Source organism: Tenrec ecaudatus, chromosome 12, assembly GCF_050624435.1.
Source record: "Tenrec ecaudatus isolate mTenEca1 chromosome 12, mTenEca1.hap1, whole genome shotgun sequence".
NCBI classification, from domain to species: domain Eukaryota; kingdom Metazoa; phylum Chordata; class Mammalia; order Afrosoricida; family Tenrecidae; genus Tenrec; species Tenrec ecaudatus.
Window position 1 is genome coordinate 136,157,046 of NC_134541.1, and position 21,406 is coordinate 136,178,451.

Below are 21,406 nucleotides of genomic sequence, written 5' to 3' on the forward strand. Positions count from 1 at the left end.
CGGCTGCTCGCCCGGCCCCCCTTCCCTCCGAGGAGTCTGCATTTCTACATTGGTTGTATTTTGGTTGCAATTACGTTTCGAAGTTCCCTTGGTACCTACGTTCCTGAAAGAGCGTAATGCCAAACGTGGACTTCAGGAAAGGCCCTGTTAGCTGGGTTCTCCCAACAGCCTTTCCCCGAGTGGCTTGTTTGTTCTTGTCCTGCCATGCGTGCCTTCCAGACGGAACTTGGCCTCCACAGGCGGAGAAAGCATTTTAGACTGCGGCCGGAGGAGGCGGGGCCACAAACCACGCCCCGTGGGCGGGTCCCTTCCCCGCCGGGCGGCCCTGGTGGGTGGGACCTAGGAGCTCCTCCCATAGGAGGCGTGTCTGGGGCGTGGCTATGCGTCCTGCCCCACCACCCACCAGTCTCCGTTTAGAAAGGCACATGCAAAACGGGGCGGCTGCCACCCCACTTACTCAGCAGATCTGGTGCCGCCGTTCGGGGCGGGCTCTGCCGGGGCGCACAGGCCACTCCCTTGGGACTGAGCGACGGGCCGGCGTGCGGCCCTCCAGCCGGAAGGTTACAGCTAAGGGAGCCTTGGTGTCGGCGGCCCAGGCCGGAGCAGCAGCGCCCGGGTAAGTCCAGGCGGGCACAGGCGGACCCGTGTGTGCACCCAGCTCGCTCGTTCACCGTCCTGCCTCTCACATCCGGGGCCTCACCGATCCCACGCTTACTAACTTTTTATTGTGAGTTGAGTGACGGTTTCTCGAGCGATCCGTTTTCCGTGCAATAATTCATGCAGATTTTATGTCATGGATCTCAATCTCCACCGCTGATTTTTTTCATCCCCTTCATCTGTCCCGGGTGAGATACTTCATAGCTTTCCCACTTCTAATTAATTTCTGGGGAGTTTCACTTGTCTTAGGTCGCGGTTACCAAAGCGTATGAATGAATGATGCAATCGTGCCTGGGGCACCCATCGGTACAAGATAAGGAAAATCCCCGAGATTGAGCTGAAGTGGTTAAGTCTGCTCTCTGCCCTCTCGTCAGAATTAGTTTGTGTGTTTAAGGAATTGGAACTTTAAAGTACTTTCCAAGATGCAGTTGTAAAGAGGAAGCCTCCATTAAGCCACTCTCATTCATTAAAGTTCTTCGCTGTATTTTCTTTACCTGTGACTTGTCAGTGACTCTTTAAGGATCTGGTTGACTGGGATTCTAAGTGTTTGAATGATGTGACACATGCGCGGTAGCTTTTATTAAACAAAGAAACTCAAACTCACTGCAGGGGGGTAGATTCTGGCTCACAGTGACCCTATCGGACAGAGCTGAACTGTTCCTGCCAGTTTTCAAGCCTGTCACTCTTTACAGAAGTAGAAAGTCATCTTTCTCCCTCGGAGCAGCTGGTGGTTTAGAACTGCTGACTTTGCAGTTAGTAGCCCAATCTATAACCTACTAAACCACCAGGTCTCCTATAACCTTTAGTAGCCAATACTTTATCGCTGCATAGTTTACGTACCATAAACTGCGTCCATCTTAAGGGTACATTCTGACGAATTGTGACAACTGTATAAACCAAAAGAGCAACCAAACCCATTGCCCTCAAGTGAGTGCCAACTTCGAGTCACCCTAAAGGACAGAGTGAAACTGCTCTGCAGTGTATCCAAGGACACAATCCTTACTAAGACTCTGGGTCAGAATCAACTTCAAGGCATTGAGTTTGGTTTAAATGTGTTTAATCCTTATGGGAGGGTGCCCTGGTGACATAGTGGTTAAAGTACTTGACTATTAACCTCAAGGTTAATGGTTCGAACTCACCAGGCACCCCATGGGAGAAAGACGTGGCAGAAAGATCCCAGCCTCAGACATCTATTGGGACGCAGTAGGTCATTGTGAATCGGACTCATAGTTGTGGGTTTGAGCTCTGGTTAATATTTACAGAAGCGATTCGCATCAGTTGGGTTTATCTTCCCAGAAGTCGACGGTCACATCTTTCTCCTAGAAAGCCACTGGTGGATCCCAATGGTCCGCCTTTGGGTTAGCAGCCAAGCACTTAACTGTTGTCCCCTGGGACAGCTGTATACACCAGCAGTTCTCAACCTGTGGGTCGTGACCCCTTTGGGGGTTGAACGACCCTTTCACAGAGGTTACCTGATTTATAACAGTAGCAAAACAACAGTTATGAAGTAGCAACAAAAATAATGTGATGGTTGGGGGTCACCACAACATGAGGAACTGTATGAAAGGGTCATATGATAGGGTCGTGGCGTCAGGAAGGTTGAGAACCACAAGTAACCCTTGTAACCACCATCCCCATAGAACCTTCCAGCCCCGTCAAGGCTCACTCAGGTGCCCTGGTGGCACAGAGTGGTGGAGTGTTGCTGACTGCAAGGGCAGTGGCTGGACTACCAGCCGGATACTCTTGGGGAGAAAGATATGACAGTCTGCTTTCTTAAAGAAAACAAATAAGCAAACAAAAAAGATTTGTACCCTTGGGACCCCTTGGAGTGGCTCTGCTCTGTCCTATAGGGTCATTATGAATCAGTAGGATGCCAGCGGGTGGGATTGGGTTTGATTTAGTGAGAGCTCCCTAGGGCTTTCCACCCTCCCACCCCTGTCCCCACTGACCCGACCTTTGTCACACCCGCCTCCCTGGCATTCTCAAGCGTCTCTCATGAGTGGGATCCCTGTACGCCCTCCTTTGTCTCTGGAGGCTTTCTGTCAGGCTAATTGTCATACCTAGCCATGTTTTTTGCATGTGGCAATAACTCATTTCTTGTCATTGGCTAGTAGTGTCTGACGTGAGAACAGACTGCATATTGGTGACGTTTTCATCTCTGGATGAAGATGTGTGGCTTGTTTCTAGTTTGGGGCCGTCACAAATAAAGCTGCTGTTCTTCCTGCTACCCTGGTGTTTTGTGGACTTGTGCTTTTTCCCTTTTTTTAATAACTTAATTGGGGGCTTGTACAACCCTTTATCACAATCCACACATCCATCCATTGTGTCAAGCACATTTGTACATTTGTTGCCATCAACATTCGCAAAACGTTTGCTTTCTACTTGAGCCCTTGATATCGCCTCCTCATTTTTCTCCCTCACTCCCCCCTCCCCCCTCCCTCATGAACCCTTGATAATTTATAAATGATTATTTTGTCATGTCGTACACTGTCCGGGGTCTCCCTTCACCCACTTTTCTGTTGTCCGTCCCCCAGGGAGGAGGTTATATGTAGATCCTTGTAATCTGTTCCCCCTTTCTACCCCAACCTCCCTCCATGGACTTTTGCTTTCTCTTTTCTTTTAAATACTTTTATTGGGGGCTCTTATATTTCTTATCACAATCCATACATTCTTCCAGTGTGTCAAGCACATTTGCGTATCTGCCGCCATCATCATTTTCAAAGCATTCTCTTCTCACTTGAGCCCCTCATATCAGTTCCCCATTTCTTCTCCCTCCCTCCCCCGCCCCCTCACGAACCCTTAATAAGTTATAGATTATCTTTTCCATATCTTACATCCTCCTCCATCTCCCTCATCTACTTTTCTGTTACTTGTTCCCCTGGGAGGGGGCTCCAGGTTGATCCTTGTGATCGATTCCACCCCCTCTTCTCCCACGCTCCCCTAATCCTCCTGGCATCTCCACTCTCCTTGTTGGTCCTGAGGGGTTTATCTATCCTGGATTCACTGTGTTGCGGGCTCTTATCTGTAGCAGTGTGCGTGCTCTGGTCTAATTCTAATCCATTTGTAAGGTAGAATTCAGGTCATGATAGTGGGGAAAGGAAGCATCAAAGAACTAGAGGAAAGTTGTGTGTTTCATCGGTGCTACACTGCACCCTGCCTGCTTCATTTCTTCCCTGTGACCCCTCTGTGAGGGGATGTCCAATTGTCTACAGATGGGCTTTGGGTTTCCACTCCACATGCCCTCCCACCCACCCCCACCATTCACCTTGGGTATGGTTTTATTCTGGGTCTTGGATGCCTGATACCTGATCCAATTGACACCTCATAATCACACAGACTGGTGTGCTTCTTGTGTGTGGACTTTGTTGTTTCTCAGCTAGATGGCCTCTTGTTTATCTTCAAGCCTGTAAGACCCCAGACACTATATCTTTTGATAGCCGGACACCATCAGTTTTCTTTACCACATTTGCTTATGCACCCACTTTTGTCTTCAGTAATTGCGTCGGGAAGGTGAGCATCACAGAATGCCGGATTGTTAGAACAACTGTTCTTGTGTTAAGAGAGTATTTGAGTTGAGGCCCAGTGTCCATCTGCAACCGTCATTCTTAACACATAGATATGAGTACATAGTTCTATTCCCCTCTCATTATATATATATATATTTACATATGTACATGTCTGTATTTAGGCCTCTGTAAATGTCCTTTGCCCTCTGGTTCTTTCCTCTATTTCCTTTTTACTTCCTTATTGTTCCACCATCATGTTCGGCCTTTATTCAGGTTTAGTAATTCCTTGCTGCTACATTGCCCTTGACTGAGCCCCACTAGGCACCCTACGACCATCTTTCCATTGATTTTAGTTCACTTGTTGTTCCCTTGTCTCCCTTGGTACCCCCACTTACTTTCTCCCACCTCCCTTCTCTTATAACCGCCCCCCCAACCATTGATCCCGTTATTTTAATTTCCAAATGATCCCACCTATCTAATCTAGACAGACATGCAGATACATTATAAGTACAAGAACCAGGTAAAGCCAAATAAAACAACAAAGAAAGGCAAAACCAACAAAACAATAACAACAGCAAAAAACAAACACAAAGTAACAATAACAAAAAGAAAGCCACTGACAAAAATGGAAACGCTTATAAATAGTGCAAGGTCTGTTTGTTGGCCTCTGTGAGTGTTCTCCAGTTGAGTCTGATGGGGTGCCACACTCTGCCTCCAAAGTCTATTTTTGGCATTTTGGTATCCCCTGCTGCCCTGCTGCATGCCCTCAGTGCCTCGCCCCGGTGTGACGGGGCCAGACCGTGCGCTATTCCCGCACTGTGTCCCCAGTGCTGTCCCCACAGCGTCCATGGTTCAGTGAGGGACGCCGTGTCCCGTGGTGGGGCCAGCCCTACAGTCCTCTTGTGCATTGTCTGCTCCAAGCAGGAACATCGTCCTGGGGCTGGGTGGGCCAGGATGTCGTCTCCTCCATCTCCATCCCTTGCGTTTCTCTGTGTGCCGTAATCGAACACGTCCCTCTCCCCAAGCTGTAGCCCCAGTGCTGTCCTCTGAAGTGTGTGCTTTGGCCAGGAGTAGGATCACTGGGTCTTGGGGGCAAGTGTGCCTTCAACTTCTCTGTGACACAGCCAAACCATCTTCCAAAATGGACGAGCCATTTCACATCCCCAGCGGCCACGTGTGGGTTCCAAGTCCTCACCGACATTTGCTCGGTGTTGACGGTCTTTGAAATCGGAGGCCTTCTTTATCCTGAGCTTGTCTGTCTGGCTCCTCTTTTGAAATCCCTACTTCACTCGTTTGCTCATGCCTTGGCCCGCTCTTTTCTCGGCCCTTCTTTTAATGGTCTTTTGATGAGACGCAGTTTTCATATTTGATGAAGCCCATACTAATTTCTTTCATTACATGTACTTTTTGTGTCTTTTATAGAACTTTTACAATCTGAAGGTGATTGTCTATGCATTCCAAAAAAAGACCCCTAACCCAAACTTGCTGCCTTTGAGTCAATTCCGACTCATAGCAGTGCCGTAGGACAGGGTAGAACTGCCTCTTGATGTTTCCGAGATCGTCACTGTTTACAGGAGTAGAAAGCCTTGTCTTTCTCCCACAGAGCGGCTGGGGGTTTGGAACTGCAGACCTTGCAGATCACAACCCAATGCATGACCACCATGCCACCAGGGCTCCTTCGTATGCACCTATTGCTGCACAGCAAAATGACTCCCAAGACTTAATGTCTAAACAACCAACCTTTCTAGTTCATAGTTATGGTGGGCCAAGGGGCCCTGGTGGCATAGTGTTTACCCATTGGGCTACTAAACGCAAGGTCAGCAGTTCAAAACCATCAGCCACTCTGCTGGAGAAAGACGAGGCTTTCTCCTTCCATAAAAAAGTGACCATCTCAGAAACCCACAAGGGTAGATCCTCCCTGTCCTGTAGGGTCAAGGTCAGTTGGCATGGACTTGATGTAGTGAGAAATCCGAGACACAGATAAATCCAGGAGCAGCTCGCTTTAGATGGTGCTTCCTCACTGGGAACTCTTAGGAGGTCGCAGTTGGCCAGACCAGACTGGGCTTTCCACCGATTGGCTGGAGAAAGATCTGCTTCTGAGCCCAATCATATGACGGTCAGCTGTGTTGGTTCAGTTAGTTCCTTTAAAATTTTTAAATTTCTTTTGCAGTCGTTGAGAGCACCCACTCACCTACCCAACTGTTTCCAGGGGAACAATTCAATGGCATTGATCACATTCTTCCCCGCTGTGCAACCAGACTCCCCTTCCCTCTCCGAGCTGTCCTCTCTCTGAAAAAGCCCTGCTCCTGAAGTTACCTCGCTGATCTTTCTAGTTGCTGGTCCCATTGGATACCCTAACCACCAGACTCACAGCCATCGAGCCAACTCTGACTCACAGAGCCCCACAGGGCCGGGAGGACTGCCCCTGTGGTTTCTGGGACCGGATGGTCGACAGGAGTAGCAATTCTTCAAGGAGCACAAGGCAGACGTCTTTTCTCGTTAAACTAATCTTTTGTTTTCTTAAACTGTTCATTGTGACTATGGGGTGGGTTTACAGAACGGGTCACTGTTTCTGCATCCAATTTATTAAACCTCCCAGGGCCTTGCCCTGTGTCCGTTGTCTGGTTAACGAAGACTTCAGGGGATGTTTATGGCTTAGGGTTGAAAGATAATCTCAGTGTGATCGTTCTGAGACTACTAGGCTTGTGCGACTGAAGGTCCAGGTCCTTGCTGGCTCCTTGCCGGGTGGGCCTCTCCACAGGGCAGCTCCCAGTATGGCGGCTAGCGTCTCTGAGAGACAGAGACAGAGAAAAGATGCCTAAGATCTAAGCATGTGCCTTTTCCCTTTTCCCTTTCTTACTCTTCTCAGGGCCTTGGTGGCATAGTGGGTTACACATTGGGCTGCTAACTCCAAGTCCACTGTTCAAACCCACCAGCCACCTTCCGGGCAAAAAATGAGGCCTTCACTCACATAAAAAATCCGTCTCAGAAACCCCCAGGGACAGTTCTGCCCTGTCCTCTAGGGTCACAATGAGTTAGAATTGACCCAATGGCAGTGCGGCTGGCTTGAGGCTCCTCAGACACAACCAGGGTTTGCCATGTGTGGTGGGGTATGTTTGAAACATTTGAAAACTAGTCCAGTAGCAGAATAGGAATTCCAGAGAGGAAGGGAAAGGGAATAATGAGAACAAGCCTCTTTTGGATGTACCTGATTTCAGAGGCAAGAGAGGAAACGATATTCAAGAAATAAGTTGAACATCACTGGACTGCCCTAGCGTCCTGGGCCCACTCTTTGGAGCAGGGCGTGGGCGGTCGGCTCCCTTGGCTGTGGCCTCCTGGAGACCTTTAGCACCTGAAGTACTTGTCACGCTTGGCAGAGTGGAGACAGATAATTGAGAAGACTTGAGTCCCTGGGCACAAGGCTTGGCGTACGTCCAGCATGGTCTACCTGTCCCAGGGAGTAGTCATGTACCTGGCTCAGGTAGAGTGTGAGTAGAGGCACCTTGAGCCCTCAGTCAGGACACACTTCAGCCTCCTGAATGATTTCTTTCCTTTCCGGACTCTGGTGGGCCGTGATGATGTTTTTTCAGTCTTACAAGCCTCACAATCTCTCTCTCACACACACACTTTTTCTTTTTCTTCTTTATGAGATTTAGCACTTTTATCCCCTTCTCTTAGGAGCCCTTGTGCCGTTGGGGTGATATATTGGGCTGCAAACTGCAAGGCAAGGTCAGCGGTTCGAAACCACCAGCCGCTCCGAGGGAGAGAGGCAAAGCCGTCTCCTCCTGTAAAGAGTGGCAGGCTTGGAAACCCACCAGGCAGTTCTATCCTGTCCTGTGGGGTGCTCTGAGCTGGCATGGACTTGACGGCAGTCCTGTCCTGTGGGGTGCTCTGAGCTGGCATGGACTTGACGGCAGTCCTGTCCTGTGGGGTGCTCTGAGCTGGCATGGACTTGACGGCAGTCCTGTCCTGTGGGGTGCTCTGAGCTGGCATGGACTTGACGGCAGTCCTGTCCTGTGGGGTGCTCTGAGCTGGCATGGACTTGATGGCAGTGGGCTTTTAGTTTTGACCCTTTTCTCATGAATGACAATTTTACTTACAAGGCTTCCGACTCCAAGTTGCTGGTCGTGCCTCCTCATGTACCAGAGTGTGGGGGCTGCTTGGAAGAGTCCACATCTCTTCCTCTGTCTGGTGCTCTCCCTGCGGCAGGCCTCACCCCGTCCCCTCTCCTTTCCATCCCACTCACCGGAGGATGTAGTAGGGTTTCTGTGAGTCAGAATTGACTCGGTGGTAATGAGTTTGTTTTAGGAATTCCCGGTGGTGAAGTGGTTTATGCACTGGGCTACTAACCACCAGGTCAGCAGTTCAAAATTACCAGCCACTCCAAGGGAGAAAGATGAGGCTTTCTATGCCTAGAGTTATTTAAGACCTATATATAGGTCAGTGGCAATGATAGATATCTATCTATCTATCTATCTAAATCAGAGGAAGCCCCTGTGTTCGGCCGGGTTGACTAGAAAAACAAATCCCGAGACACTCAGATATGTGTAAGAGAGACCTTTATATCAAGAACTAGTTATGTATCCATAAAACAGCCAGCGCAGTCTAGATCAGGTCCATAAGTTTGATATGAGCCCATCAGTCCGCTATTAGCCTATGAATTCCTCTTCAGACTCAAACAGCACATGCAATGGTGCCAAATGCAGGAAGATCACAGGCCAGTGGGTGCAAAGTACTGTGGATCCAATGGCGGTAGAAGCATTCCCAGGGCTCTGGTTGCCATCAGCGTGTTTCCATGTGACTTGTCAATAGGAAGGTGTAGCAGAGAGAGAGTGTGTCCCCCACTTCCAGGGAGGAAGAGAGGGAGTTCCCAGAATCCGCATGATTAGACCACACCCACAAAGAAACATCTTCAGTCTGTGACCTGATTGACAGACTAAACTCCACCCCTTTATTTTTTTATTAAGTGGATATGAAATTGTGTAACTACCACACCCTTCAACGAGATGGATTGCTCCAGTTGCTGCAAGAATGGGGCCCTGCTTGGAATTAGACGATGGTGAGGATGGCACAGGACTGGGCAGGGTTTCATTCAGTTGTAGGTGGGCTTGCTATGAGGTACGACTCACTTGCAGGCACCTAACAATTGTGAGGATGGCGCAGGCCCGGGCAATGTTTCATTCTATGGTGTATAGTGTCACTGTGGGTCGTAACCAACTCAATGGCACTTCACAACAAAAACTACTTAATCAGGTGTCCCTGGGTGGTGCAAAGGGTTAAGCTCTCAACTCCTAATCCCAAGGTTAGTGGTTCAAGCTCACTTGGAGGGACCTCGGAAGAAAGGCCTGGCCAACTGCTTTCATCTAGGTTCCAAAGCCACCGAGCCGATTCTGACTCATGGTATCATTTCTGTTCAGAGTCAAGTTTGTGTTGACCGTTGATACCAGCTTTTGCTTGTTCTGAGAGGCCCTGGTGGTGTAGTGGGTTGAGCTGCTAACCACGAGGTTGGCAGTTTGAACCTGTCAGTCTCACCAAGGGAGGAAGAAGAGGCTGCCTGCTCCCACAAAGATTTAGAATCTCAGAAACCCATCGGAACCGGAGACCTACTGTCTTGGTGGTAACACACTGGGCCTCAATCTGAAAGGCTAGCATTTCGAAACGACCAGCTAGCTCCTCAGGAGAAAGACCAGGCTTTCTGCTTCTGTAAAGTTGCAGTTCTATTCTGTCCTGTAGGGTCGTTACGAGCCAGCATTGACTGGAGGGCAGTGAGTTCGATTTCTTCTTCTTTTTTCCTCTTCCTCAGTGCCCCTGGGTGGCCTTTTGATTAAGAAGCCAATCAACAACTTCTTGGGCCACTCCACACCGAACTCACTGCAGTTGAGTGGATTCCAACACTTAGTGGCCCTACACAGGCTTTTGGAGGCAGAAAGCCTCATTTTTCTCCCTGGAAGAACCTGGTGGGCTTATACTGCCAACCTTGAGGTTAGCAGTCCAACGTGCACCCTAAGAACCACCAGGGCTCCTCTTGGGCCACTCAGGGTCCTGCGAGGGCACATAAACCATATATCATACAATGTAATCAGCGAATCAAATTAAGATTTATGCAGCCATCACTACAATCCACGTCAAACATCTTCCTTTTAGATTCCTTGCTGTTTGTCTCCTCTTTGCTCTCATGCTTCCCTGCCATGACCCTGGGCAGTGATCAGTCTGGTCACTGTCTTTCTAGATCTGCCTGTCCAGGATTTCATAAGCAGAAAATCATACAAAACTCAAACAGGAAGTGTACAGATAGCAACTGGAAACACAGGGAATCCAGGACAGATGACTCCTCCAGGACCAGTGGTGAGAGTGGCGATGCCTGGAGGGTGGAGAGAATGTGGGGTAGAAAGGGGGAACTGATTACAAGAATCTAGGAATAGCCTCCTCCCTGGGGGATGGACAGCAGAGAAGAAGGCGGGGGGAGACGTCGGACAGTATAACATATGACAAAATAATAATAATTTATGAATGATGAAGGGTTCATGAGGTAGCGGGAGTGGGGAGGGAGGGGGAAATGAGCAGCAGATATTAAGGGCTCAAGTAGAAAGCAAATGTTTTGAGAATGATGATGGCAACAAATGTATATATGTTCTTGACACAATGGATGGATGGATTGTGATAAAAATTGTATGAACCCCTAATAAAATGATTAAAAAAGAAAACTCAAACAGGAAGCAAACAAACAATGATTAGACAAAAATGTTTTTTTTAAAAAAAACCTCAAAGAGAAAGCAGAAACTATTACAAACTGAAACTTTAACCAGCTTTAAGTGTAAAACACAAAAGGGAGATCAAATAATAAGGTGTTACATTTTAACATAACTACATCCACCCATGGGACTTTCCAATGCAAGCTACTCACATCCCTGGACTGTGGTCAGAGGGGATTCACAGGAGCTTTAATCCATGTGGCTTCCACTGTCCTCCCCCGCCGTCTACAAACCAGGTGTTCACAATTGCAGCTCTGATACCAGCCCTTCCTTTGAGTCGTCTTCCTCTTTTGAATTGTTTCATGCCTTTATAATCTGAAAATCAATCTGTCTGACCTCGTGGGCGCCACCAAAGCTCTGAGAGGGCTTGCTCTGGCCTGCAGGTCACATTGTCCTGACCCCTGACTTAAAATATTTGTTTTATTTGTGTTTTTTACCCCCTCCTAGGTTAACTTTGTACTGACTTGTTCTGTCCAAGGCATTTGTTAGAAATCAGTGACAAAGTGGTCAGCCAGCCCCTGTGAGCGTGTGAGTTCTTTTTACCCTCTGTTGGCTTAAGTGTAAGTTGTTTGCATCATCAATGTGGCCTCGGACATGGCTTCCAGTGATGGAATTCGGATCTTTCAAATTCTTCTTTCATCCTTTTCACCCCGACCATTCCCAATCCAGTGGCTTTTGGCTTGCCTGTTTTCGTTGTAAATGCTGTAGTTAAATAAAAGCTTCCCGTTGAGAACAGTGCAGTAACGATGGACACTTGCGTCCTCCTGGGTGAAGCTGAGGTGGCCTTGTGGGGAGGGCCATCGGAATGGAGCCCCTTTCAGCTCTTAACTTTAAGGCATCTCTTCTACCTCTTGTTCAAAAAAGAGCGAGAGGTAGGCATGAGAGGGAGGCTGGCTAAGAGTTTTCCTTGGCCAGCTTGGCTTCATCTTTACTTAGTGGGGTCTTATTGGTGTGTGTGATAAGCTAACAGCAGAGGACACCTTCAGTAAAGACAAGGCAAGAGACAAAGTATGTAGCTGTACAAGGGGGCTTCCAAAAGCTTGTGGGGAAATTCCATTATCCTTTTTTATTTTCTCCCTTAAAAAAACAACAACTGTGAATTGAGTGAAAATTTACAGAGCAGATCATCCGTTTTACAGTCGACCGGTTATCAAGTTCCCCACCCCCCACCTCCCCCACTGGCCTTTCCTGTTTCCATCATTTGGGGCCCATCTCCCTCTTGTTGGCTCTCGTCTTCTCCTTCACCCAGGTTAACATTTGTCTGCCCAGAAGCAGCCCTGGTTCCATGTTGGGCAGTCATGGGTTCCATGTTGGGCTGCCAACCCACAGGTTAGCGGTTCAAAACCACCCACCGCTCTTTGGAAGAGAGATGAGGCTTTCTGCTATTGTAAAGAGTTACAGCCTTGGAAAGCCACCGAGGCAGCCCTACCCTGTCTTGCAGGGTCACTAGGGGTCAGCAGCACGGACCTCATGGCACTGAGTTTAGAGCTGTTGTTTTCTCTGCCGTATTCACTGCTGTCGAGTAGTCGAGGGTGACTCGACAAGACAGGGTTAGAACTGCCCCTGCGGGTTTCCCAGGCTGTAAATCTTGACGGGAGTAGAAAGCCCCATCTTTCTCCCGAGGAAACGCCAGTCATTTCGAACTGCTGGCCTTGGGGATCCCAGCCCAATGTGTAACCAGTAAGCTCCTTTTCCCCCGACACAGAAGGCAAGATTTCTACCACTGAACCACCACCGCCTGCCCTCCACGGTGCTCTCCAGATGCAGCCCCCCCCCCCCCCTGTCTGAGAGTCCACTCAGGGCACAGCGTCCTCTTCCACATTCGGCTCAAAGCCCTCGTTGGGCGTCAGATGTCTGTCTCTGTGTTAGCATGCTTCACGGTGCCCGGGACCGGAAACAGCCGGCAGTCGCTCCCCCGTCAGCGATGACCCCGAAGCGGGCGCTGGCAGTGTCAGGAGGGCGCCCTGGTGGGCAGTGGCTGCTCACTGCGAGGCCGGTGGGCTCACACTCGCCCAGCTGCCAGCCGCTCCTCGCAGAACGTCTCTGGGACAGTTCTCCGTCTCTCAGGATCACCAGCAATCGAAATCAGCTTGATGGCAACCGACAGCCACCACCTTCACGACGTCGGCTGAGCCATGCTCAACTGTGTGACGCCGGGGCGTGGCCCTTGCCAGGCCAAACACCAAACCATGGGGTGGGTTCAGACGCACAGCGACCCTGCAGGACAGAGGAGAGCTGCCCCTGTGGGCTTCCGAGACTCGGTCTCCTCGAGAGCGCACAGCCCCCTCTTTCCTCTCCGAGCAGCCGGTGGGTTCATGCCAGTGCCCTTTCTGCTCACAGTCAACGCTCACCCCGCTGCCCCACCCACGGGGCTCCTCAGAAGGTGAAGTGGAACAAGTTCTGGGTACCTCCTTCTGGGGGTTGACACCGACTTTGAAGCAAATCTGGGACACGTAGACCAGAGGCAATGAGCCATGTCGGACCTTCTCCGGAGGCTGTGTGCTCTGTTCCTTCATACCTGTGTCTTTTCTCTCTTGGACGAGCCAGGCTTTCCCAAGGATGGTGTCCCACTCCGAACTGAGGAGCCTTTTCTGCTCGGCCGACGCCGTCTGCTTTGACGTGGACAGCACGGTCATCAGAGAGGAGGGCATCGATGAGCTGGCCAGGTTCTGCGGCGTTGAGGACGCGGTGTCAGAAATGTAGGTTCGGGATGGGGACTGCGTCCCGCGTTATGAGAGTCGGGTGAAAGGTGCTCCCCCATTTAAGACCCCACCTAGGAGTTGTGGGCGCGAACTAGAGGCCATTTAGCCCTGTTTTGGGGGGGGCGTGTGTCTCATCCATTCACCCAGTGAGACAAAGACCCTCCGCCCCACAAACATCGACAATGGTGGGCTATGGTCGCAGCCAGTGGGCTAAGAGGACGGTCTGGGAGACATCCAGGTGCCCAGCACTTGTGAGAGTATGGCCTCCGTGGTTTACTGGGCAGCTGGTTCTGGGTCTGAGCCTCTCCTGTCACCTCTCTCTATCTCTCTCTCAGTAGCTATCCCAGCCGTGCCTGGAGTCAGCAGGCCACCAATCATGTTGGGCCCAGCCACATCTGATGCTCGCCGGCCCCCGACTTCAACGTTCTTCCTAGGTTTACAGGACGTGACTAGGCTGTGGGGTGGTCTCTGTTAGCCTTCCGATGTCTCAGCAGCAAACACTCCCTCCTGCCACTGCCCTCCCTGGATGTGCACTGGGCTGGGGAGCCAGGACGGCTGCTGGCCAGCCTGACTGTCCTCTCTTCCCCTAGGACGCGGCGGGCCATGGGCGGCGCGGTGCCTTTCAAGGCTGCGCTGACCGAGCGCCTAGAGCTGATCCGGCCCTCCCGGGAACAGGTGCAGAGGCTGTTGGCAGAGCACCCGCCACACCTGACCCCTGGGATCAGGTAAGAGGACCCTGGCTCTGGTGCCACACTTCCCCACCCAACACCCGACAGCCTGTCACCTGCATTTGAGATCTGCCACGTGTGTGGTCCTCCCTGCAGTTCTTTTCTTTTTTATATTTGGGATGGCTTTTTAAAAAGTAATTTTATTTGGGGCTCGTACAACTCTTATCACAATCCATCCATCCATCCATCCATTGTGTTAAGCACATTTGTACATTTGTTGCCATCATCATTCTCAAAACATATGTTATCTACTTTGAGCCCTTGGTATCAGTTCCTCATTTTTCCCTGCCCTCTCCAACCCCCCCTCTTGCTGCAGTTCTGTGTGGTCTCAGCTGTGCCTGCACCTGCACCCCTCACCCTTGGTGGCCTCTGAGGAAACCAGTGACACAAACCGCTCGCCTGTGACTGCATCTTGTGTTTCTGGATGCATTACAAACAAACAAACAAACAAACCAAACTCACTGCCATCGATCAAGTCGATCAAGTTAATGCAAACTCGCAGTGACCGATCGGACAGGGGAGAACTGCCCCTGTGGGTTTCTGAGACTGTGACTCTCTACAGGAGTAGAAAGCCTCATCTTCCTCCCAAGGAGTGGCTGGTGGTTTTGAATTGCTGACCTTGAGGTTAGCAACCCAATGGGTAGCCACTGCACCACCAGGGCTCCTTTTGAGATGCCCTGGCAGGAAGCGTTGTGTGGAACGAGTTTCTGGTGCTGCTCATCGATTCCTCGGTGCCTAAGGAGGAGGGCTTCCAAAAGGTCCTGGGGAAATTTCCTGAACCCCGGCTTACAAACAAGCCCGACAACCAGCCCCTAACACATCATCCCGGGTCTGGCAGGCGCAATTGTACAGCGATAATAAGTAAAGATTATAGTAAAGTCATAGAGAGCATGAGAGATAAAAGAGAGATTGAAATAATGGAGTCAGACACATTTCATGGTAGCATGCTCACCTCAGCCTTACTTGGTGGTCCACATGGAGAGAGTGAGATATGTATTGCTAACCAAGGCTTTTATATTCTCTGGGGACATGCAAGCCAGCTAATTACAGGTGAAGACATAAGTCACAGGAAAGGGTAATAGGAGGGTGGTGATCCAGGAAGGAGAGGGATTGGGGGTACACATGCGACATAATGGGTGGGTCCTAGATTCAGATGGCAGCCTAACTTTGGATATGATTGAGCCGGTTTGACCTGTTCTCTGGCTCTCCATGGAAACCATTATCAGTAGGGTGTAAACTCCATCTACAGACACCAGACTGATGGCCTCAAGCCTTTAGGGAGAAGTAGCCCATTGTCCTTAACAGCAGGGAGCAGGTGCTACTTGTAGTGGGACCAGACAGTAGTCTGGCAGCTGACTGCCTTCAGGGAGGTAACTTGACAATCATTTACCATTAGCTGCAAGCAGTGTCCTGTCTAACATCTATTTGGGGGAGAGGACTTGGGAGAAATCTTTCTGTTTCCCACACCAGGCTTTAGTGCAAAAAGAGCCCTGGTGGCCCAGGGGCTTCCTCCTTGGGCTTCTAGCTGTAAGATCAGCTGTTTGAACCCATCAGCTGCCTCTGCAGGAGAACAATGAGGTTGTCTGCTCCTTAAAAGAGTTAGAGCCTTGGAAACCTGAAGCAGCAGTCGTACCCTGTCCTACTGGGTTGCTGTGAATCTGAACTGACTCGATAGCTGTGTGTGTGTGTGTGTGTGTGTGTGTGTGTGTGTTAAAGTGCTAGGGCTGTCATCCCCAAGGTCAGCAGTTCGAAACCACCAGCCGCTCCTTGGGAGAAAGACGAGGCTTTCTACTCCTGTAAAGAGTCGCAGCCTCAGAAACTCACAGGGGCAATTTGGTTTAGGAAAGGCTCCAAGCCTCTTCCATGGTCTAAAAGCTGCACATACAGAGGCGATTATGATGAAGAGGTTGTTGTGGGTAAGAGGTAGGTCTCTATGTGAGGGCGGAATTCCATAAATGAAAAGGGAAGTAGAACTTGCTTGTAAGTTGGATGTTCGTAGCCTGGGGTCTGCTTATATCTAGAAAAATACCTTTAAAACAGACAGACAAAAAACAGTTGGTGGCAAGTGAATTCCAACCTACGATGACCCCGGAGGTGTCAGAGTAGAACCATGCTCTGTAGCATTTTCAGTGGCTGATCTTTTGGGGAGCAGATCACCAGACCTTTCTACCCAGGCACCTGTTGATAGACTTGAACCTCCAACTTTTCCGTTAGCAGGCGAGTGTGATAACGTTTCCCACACATGTAGGAGGTCCCATTCCTCAGTCAGTATTACCAGACGTGTTCAGGAGAACAAGACCTATTTTCGCCTGTCTTACACATTTCCATTTTTCTCTCTTTTGTATTTCAACGGTCTTTGGTGTTTCATGCTTTGCGCTTGCAGGGAGCTGGTCAGTCGCCTCCATGAGCACAACGTCCAGGTGTTCTTAATATCGGGGGGCTTTCGGAGCATCGTCGAGCACGTGGCTTCAAAGCTCAGTATCCCGGCCACCAACGTGTTCGCCAACAGGCTGAAATTCTATTTTAATGGTAAGACCGCGATGGTGATGTCTCTTTCTCTTCGGGTTCAGTGTCCCGTAGGCTGTTGGCTTGCAACTGAAGTCGGGGAGGCGTCTGATTCACATGTCGGGAGTAAATCTTTCTTTGGAGAACCAGAAATCTTTTTTTCTTGTTCTGCAAAACAGCCTCTGGCCAGCAACTCTCCGGGCTTTCCCCAGCGCAGGTGGGTCAGTGTCCACTCGCAGTGACCCTCCAGACAGAATTGAACTGCTCAGTGGGGTTTTCAAGGCTGGCAGTCTTGATGGAAGCAGACAGGCTCATCTTTTTCCCCTGGAGTGACTGGCCTTGTGTTTAGTGCCCAACACATGACCCACGTCACTTTCAGGACCCTTTGCCCTAGCTTTAGCAGTGATCAGTCATGTCTGCTCGTAGCTAAACACCAATCTTCCTTAACCCACCTTTTGGTACACACTGTGCTTCATTCTTAGGAGCACTCTTGGGGATCTGGTCGTACCCAGAGTGGTGCAAATGTTTCATGTGCTCGGCCGCGAATTAACGGGCTGGAGGTTCAAGTGCACCCAGAGGGGCCTCGGAAGAAAGGCCTGGAGATCTATTTCTGAAAAATCAACTGTTGAGAACCCAGGGAGCACAAGTCTACTGTGATGCACACACAGATTCAGAATCAACTTGATACTAACTGGGAGCTCATGTCTATAGTGGGTATACGTTGGGCTGCGACTCAGAAGTTCAGCAGTTCTAAGCCACCAGCTGCTCCGTCAGAGAAAGATGAGCTGTCTGCTTCCATAAAGATCCACAGCCTTGGAAACACACAGGGGCAGTTCTGCCCTGTCTTATAGGGTCGTCGTGAGTCACAATTGACCCAGTGGCAGTGAGCATAGAGAGGATTGGAAAAAGAGGGGGGTGGGTGTGCTAATTACAGAGAGGGAAAATGATTGGGTCAAATAAGATAGCATTTCTTCTTATTTTAAATTTCACCGTATTCTGCTCCCTGGACAAGGATTGAGATTTACAAACCTGGGTGCTTCAGAGGATAAAAGGAATCCCCCCTGGGGTGTGTATGACCTCCCAGAGTTCGTCTCTGGTCCCCCAAAATGAGTGTGCAAATGGTTAACGAGCTCCACTGCTAACTGAAAGGTTGGAGATTCAAGTCTGCCTAAAGGAGCCTCAGAAGTAATTCCTGGTGGCCAGCTTCTTTAAAAATCAGCCTTTGATAAAAGGTTAAAAACGTAACAAAAAACAATCCTTGCCCAAATTGCAATGTTAGAATGTAACAAACTCACTGCCAAGGGTCTATGTTAACTCCTAACGACCCTCTAGAACAGGGTGGAACTGCCCCTGTGGCTTTCTGAGACTGTCACTCTGTACGGGAGTAGAAAGCCCCATATTTATCCCTCAGAGTGGCTGGTGGTTTTGAACTGCTGCCCTTGCGGTTAGAGCCCAGTGCGTAGCCTCTCTGCCACCAGGGCTCCCTCAAGTCACAATGAAAAGTTTTAAATAGAAAAAGGAGACCCTGTGGAGCACGGTTCTGATCGGAAACATGCGTTGTCAGTGGCTCCTGGGCACCCGGAACAGTACCCTCTACATGCAAGTGGTTGGCACCATTTAAAAGCAAAGCCTGTCTGCTCTGAGCCGGAGGGGTGGGGTCCCAGCTGGGTGACGTCCCTGACGGCCGATGATGGTCTTCTCATTGGGGTTTCAGTGACCACCCGCATCTGTGGGGTTGCTGGTGGTGGCCGTGGAATTCCAACTGTGCCTTTCCTGTCCTCTCTCCAGGTGAATACGCAGGCTTTGACGAGACGCAGCCAACAGCAGAATCCGGTGGGAAAGGAAAAGTCATCAAATTCCTAAAGGAAAAATTTCACTTTAAGAAAATAGTCATGATAGGTGACGGGGCCACCGACTTGGAAGCCTGCCCCCCTGCTGTGCGTATGGGGGACCCTCACGCAGGGTCCGCTTGGTCCTTTGTGGGTGGGCAGCTGATTCAGAACGAAGCGTCTTTCCAGGAGTGCCAACACTAGAATCTGAGGGTCCCTGGGGACTGCAGACAGCTAAGGTGGTCAGCTGCTGACTGGAAGACTAGGCATTCCAGGTCACTCAAAGGTGCCTCGGAAGAAAGGCCTGACCCTCTGCTTCCTAAAAACCAGACCTTGACAACCGTGTGGAGCACAGCTTTACTCTGACACACCTGGAGTCGTCAGGAGGCAGCTTACATGCACCCAGGAGTTTATCGCTGTGAAAAGGGCTAAAAAACTAAACAGCTCAAGTAAATTCACTCGCCTTGTGGTAGCAGTTGGCTTTGGGCAAACCCGAAAAAGACTTAGGAACTAAAACCCCTTTTAAAACTTTTAATGACACGCCCCGTAAAGAGTGACAGCCGCAGAGACCCACGGGGGCAGGAGTTCCCCCTGTCGTGGAGGGCCGCTGTGAGTCGGCATGGCCTCGAGGCAGTCAGCTCGGTTTGGTTTAGACACTGTCAGAGGAACCTGGGTGGTGTGGGGGCTATGCATTGGGCTGCCAACTGCAAGATCTGCAGTCCCAAACCACTTCCTGCTCCCAGAGAGGAAAGGGAGGCGTTTGACTTAAGAATTAGTCTTGGAAACCCCACCCCCCAGGGGCAGTTCTACCCTGTCCTGGAGGGCCGCTGTGAGTCGAAATGGACATGAAAAATCCTCAACAAGTAACCCAAAGCTTTGTTGCCCATTGCTACTTCGACCTTTTTTGCTTTTTAAAAGCAATTTCTTTTCATCTCCTAGGATGCTTTCATTGGGTTCGGAGGAAATGTGATCAGACAGCAAGTCAAGGATAACTCCAAGTGGTACATCACCGACTTCGTGGAGCTGCTGAGAGAGCTGGAAGACTAGCCCGTCCCTACACGGCCGAGTGCCGACTTCAGACGGAGGTTTACCAGTGAGACCGGTTGATACCGTGCCTGTCATCGAATTGCCCATGATGACGCCTGGTGCTGAATTTCTACTTACATGTTGGGGGACGGGAGGGCTCCAAGCAAATTCTCTCCCTTAAAAAGATGACGACTGTCGTGCCAGTGTTGTTAGCAGCATTATTAATTCATTAACAACCTGCAGAGTTCTGTAATCTGGGTTCTTGAGCTGTGTTCCTGGGTGTATTTTATCTGGAGCCTTTTAAAGCTGGATGGTCAATAGAAGGACTTCCATCTCCTGGAAATACGGATCAGGCAACCTTCCGTGAATGTCTGTGTACCTTTGGGTGTACAAATCAAAAATGTCACCTGTGCCTCAGAACAGATGTGTGGCATTTTCATTTTGGCCTTTCCTGGACCTTGAGTCATTATTTCAAGTAGTTTAAATAATGAAATCCATATGACCTCTAAACCAGCGGTTCTCAACCTGTGGGTCATGACCCTTTTGGGGGGGGTCAAACGACCCTTTCACAGGGTCGCCTAAGACCATCGGAAAACATGTATTTCCGTTGGTCTTACGAACCAAGACACAGCTCCTCTATACGTCTCCAGGCGGGTCTACCCACATGCAGATATGCCCATCTACGAGTACCCAGCTTGAAGACTGTGACCCATGCTACACCATGCTTCAAGATGAAATTTCATTTATTTGTCGTTAGAAATAAATATTTCACAATATAGAATTACATACTGTTTTTGTGATTCATCACTATGCCTTAATGATGTTCAATTTGTAACATTGAAAATACAACCTATCAGATATTTACATGACAATTCATCACAGTAGCAAAATGACAGTGATGAAGTAGCAACGAAAATCATGTTATGGTTGGGGGGTCAGTTCCACATGAGGACCTGTATGAAAGGGTCGCGGCGTGATGAAGGTTGAGAACCACTGCTCTGGACAAAGAACAGATCTAAGACCTGCACCAACCTCAGGGTCAGGATTCCCCAGGTGGCAAAGACATTGAAACTTTTGACTGCTGCCCGACAGGCTGAAGGGTGCCGCAGAAGGAACGCCTGGCAAGCTACTTCTGAAAAGAACAGCCACCAGCCACTGAAAACCTGATGGACCCCGTTTTACTTTGATGCGTGGGGGGGGGGGGTGGCCGTGTGTGTGTGTGTGTGTGTGTGTGTGTGTGTGGTGATCAGGGTGGTCACAGCTGGCTGGTTCTTTGTCTGTGCTGATGTCTAACCCCAGGCACCGTGGCCCCACCACACACACCCTCTCAGCACGCTTAGGAAAGGCATGGGCTAGCAAGGACTTGCTAAGAAAAAAATTCAGTGGAGCCTGAAACCAAAGTGCTGATGTTAACAAAAAGGGGGTCTTGAAAAAGCACATGAGGAACTAAAACTTGATGAACCCCAAAAGCATTTCCCTTAAATTCCAAATACAAACCCACTAACCCACTGCCATCGAGTCAATTCTGACTCATCGGGACCCCCGAGGACAGAGGGTCCTAGAAGTACCCTTGTGGGCTTGTTGCCAAGCCTGTCCAGTCTGTCCCGGAGCAGAGCCTCCTTTCTCTCAAGGAGTGGGCTGTTTGGCTTCAAACTGCTGACCTTGCTGTGAGCAGCCCAGGGCTTCCATTAGGTTAGGTGC

General features: G+C 49.9%; 1 protein-coding gene across 1 annotated transcript; it reads left to right on the top strand.

The window, feature by feature from the left end:
• Nucleotides 1-421: 421 nt before the first annotated feature.
• Nucleotides 422-20,489, top strand: PSPH (phosphoserine phosphatase). The gene is made up of 6 exons (XM_075565029.1): nt 422-616; nt 13,463-13,614; nt 14,208-14,342; nt 16,729-16,874; nt 18,639-18,787; nt 19,619-20,489. The coding sequence occupies exons 2-6, from the start codon at nt 13,475-13,477 to the stop codon at nt 19,724-19,726; spliced, it is 678 nt and encodes a 225-aa protein (XP_075421144.1). The 5' UTR covers nt 422-616; nt 13,463-13,474; the 3' UTR covers nt 19,727-20,489.
• Nucleotides 20,490-21,406: the final 917 nt, after the last annotated feature.

What these genes read in the sequence shown, in the direction of transcription:
- PSPH (XM_075565029.1), top strand. Translation starts at nt 13,475, where the DNA reads ATGGTGTCCCACTCCGAACTGAGGAGCCTTTTCTGCTCGGCCGACGCC. An exon ending in CACCTGACCCCTGGGATCAG is followed by an intron (nt 14,343 to 16,728) that starts GTAAGAGGACCC and finishes TTGCGCTTGCAG; the next exon opens with GGAGCTGGTCAGTCGCCTCC. An exon ending in GCTGAAATTCTATTTTAATG is followed by an intron (nt 16,875 to 18,638) that starts GTAAGACCGCGA and finishes TCCTCTCTCCAG; the next exon opens with GTGAATACGCAGGCTTTGAC.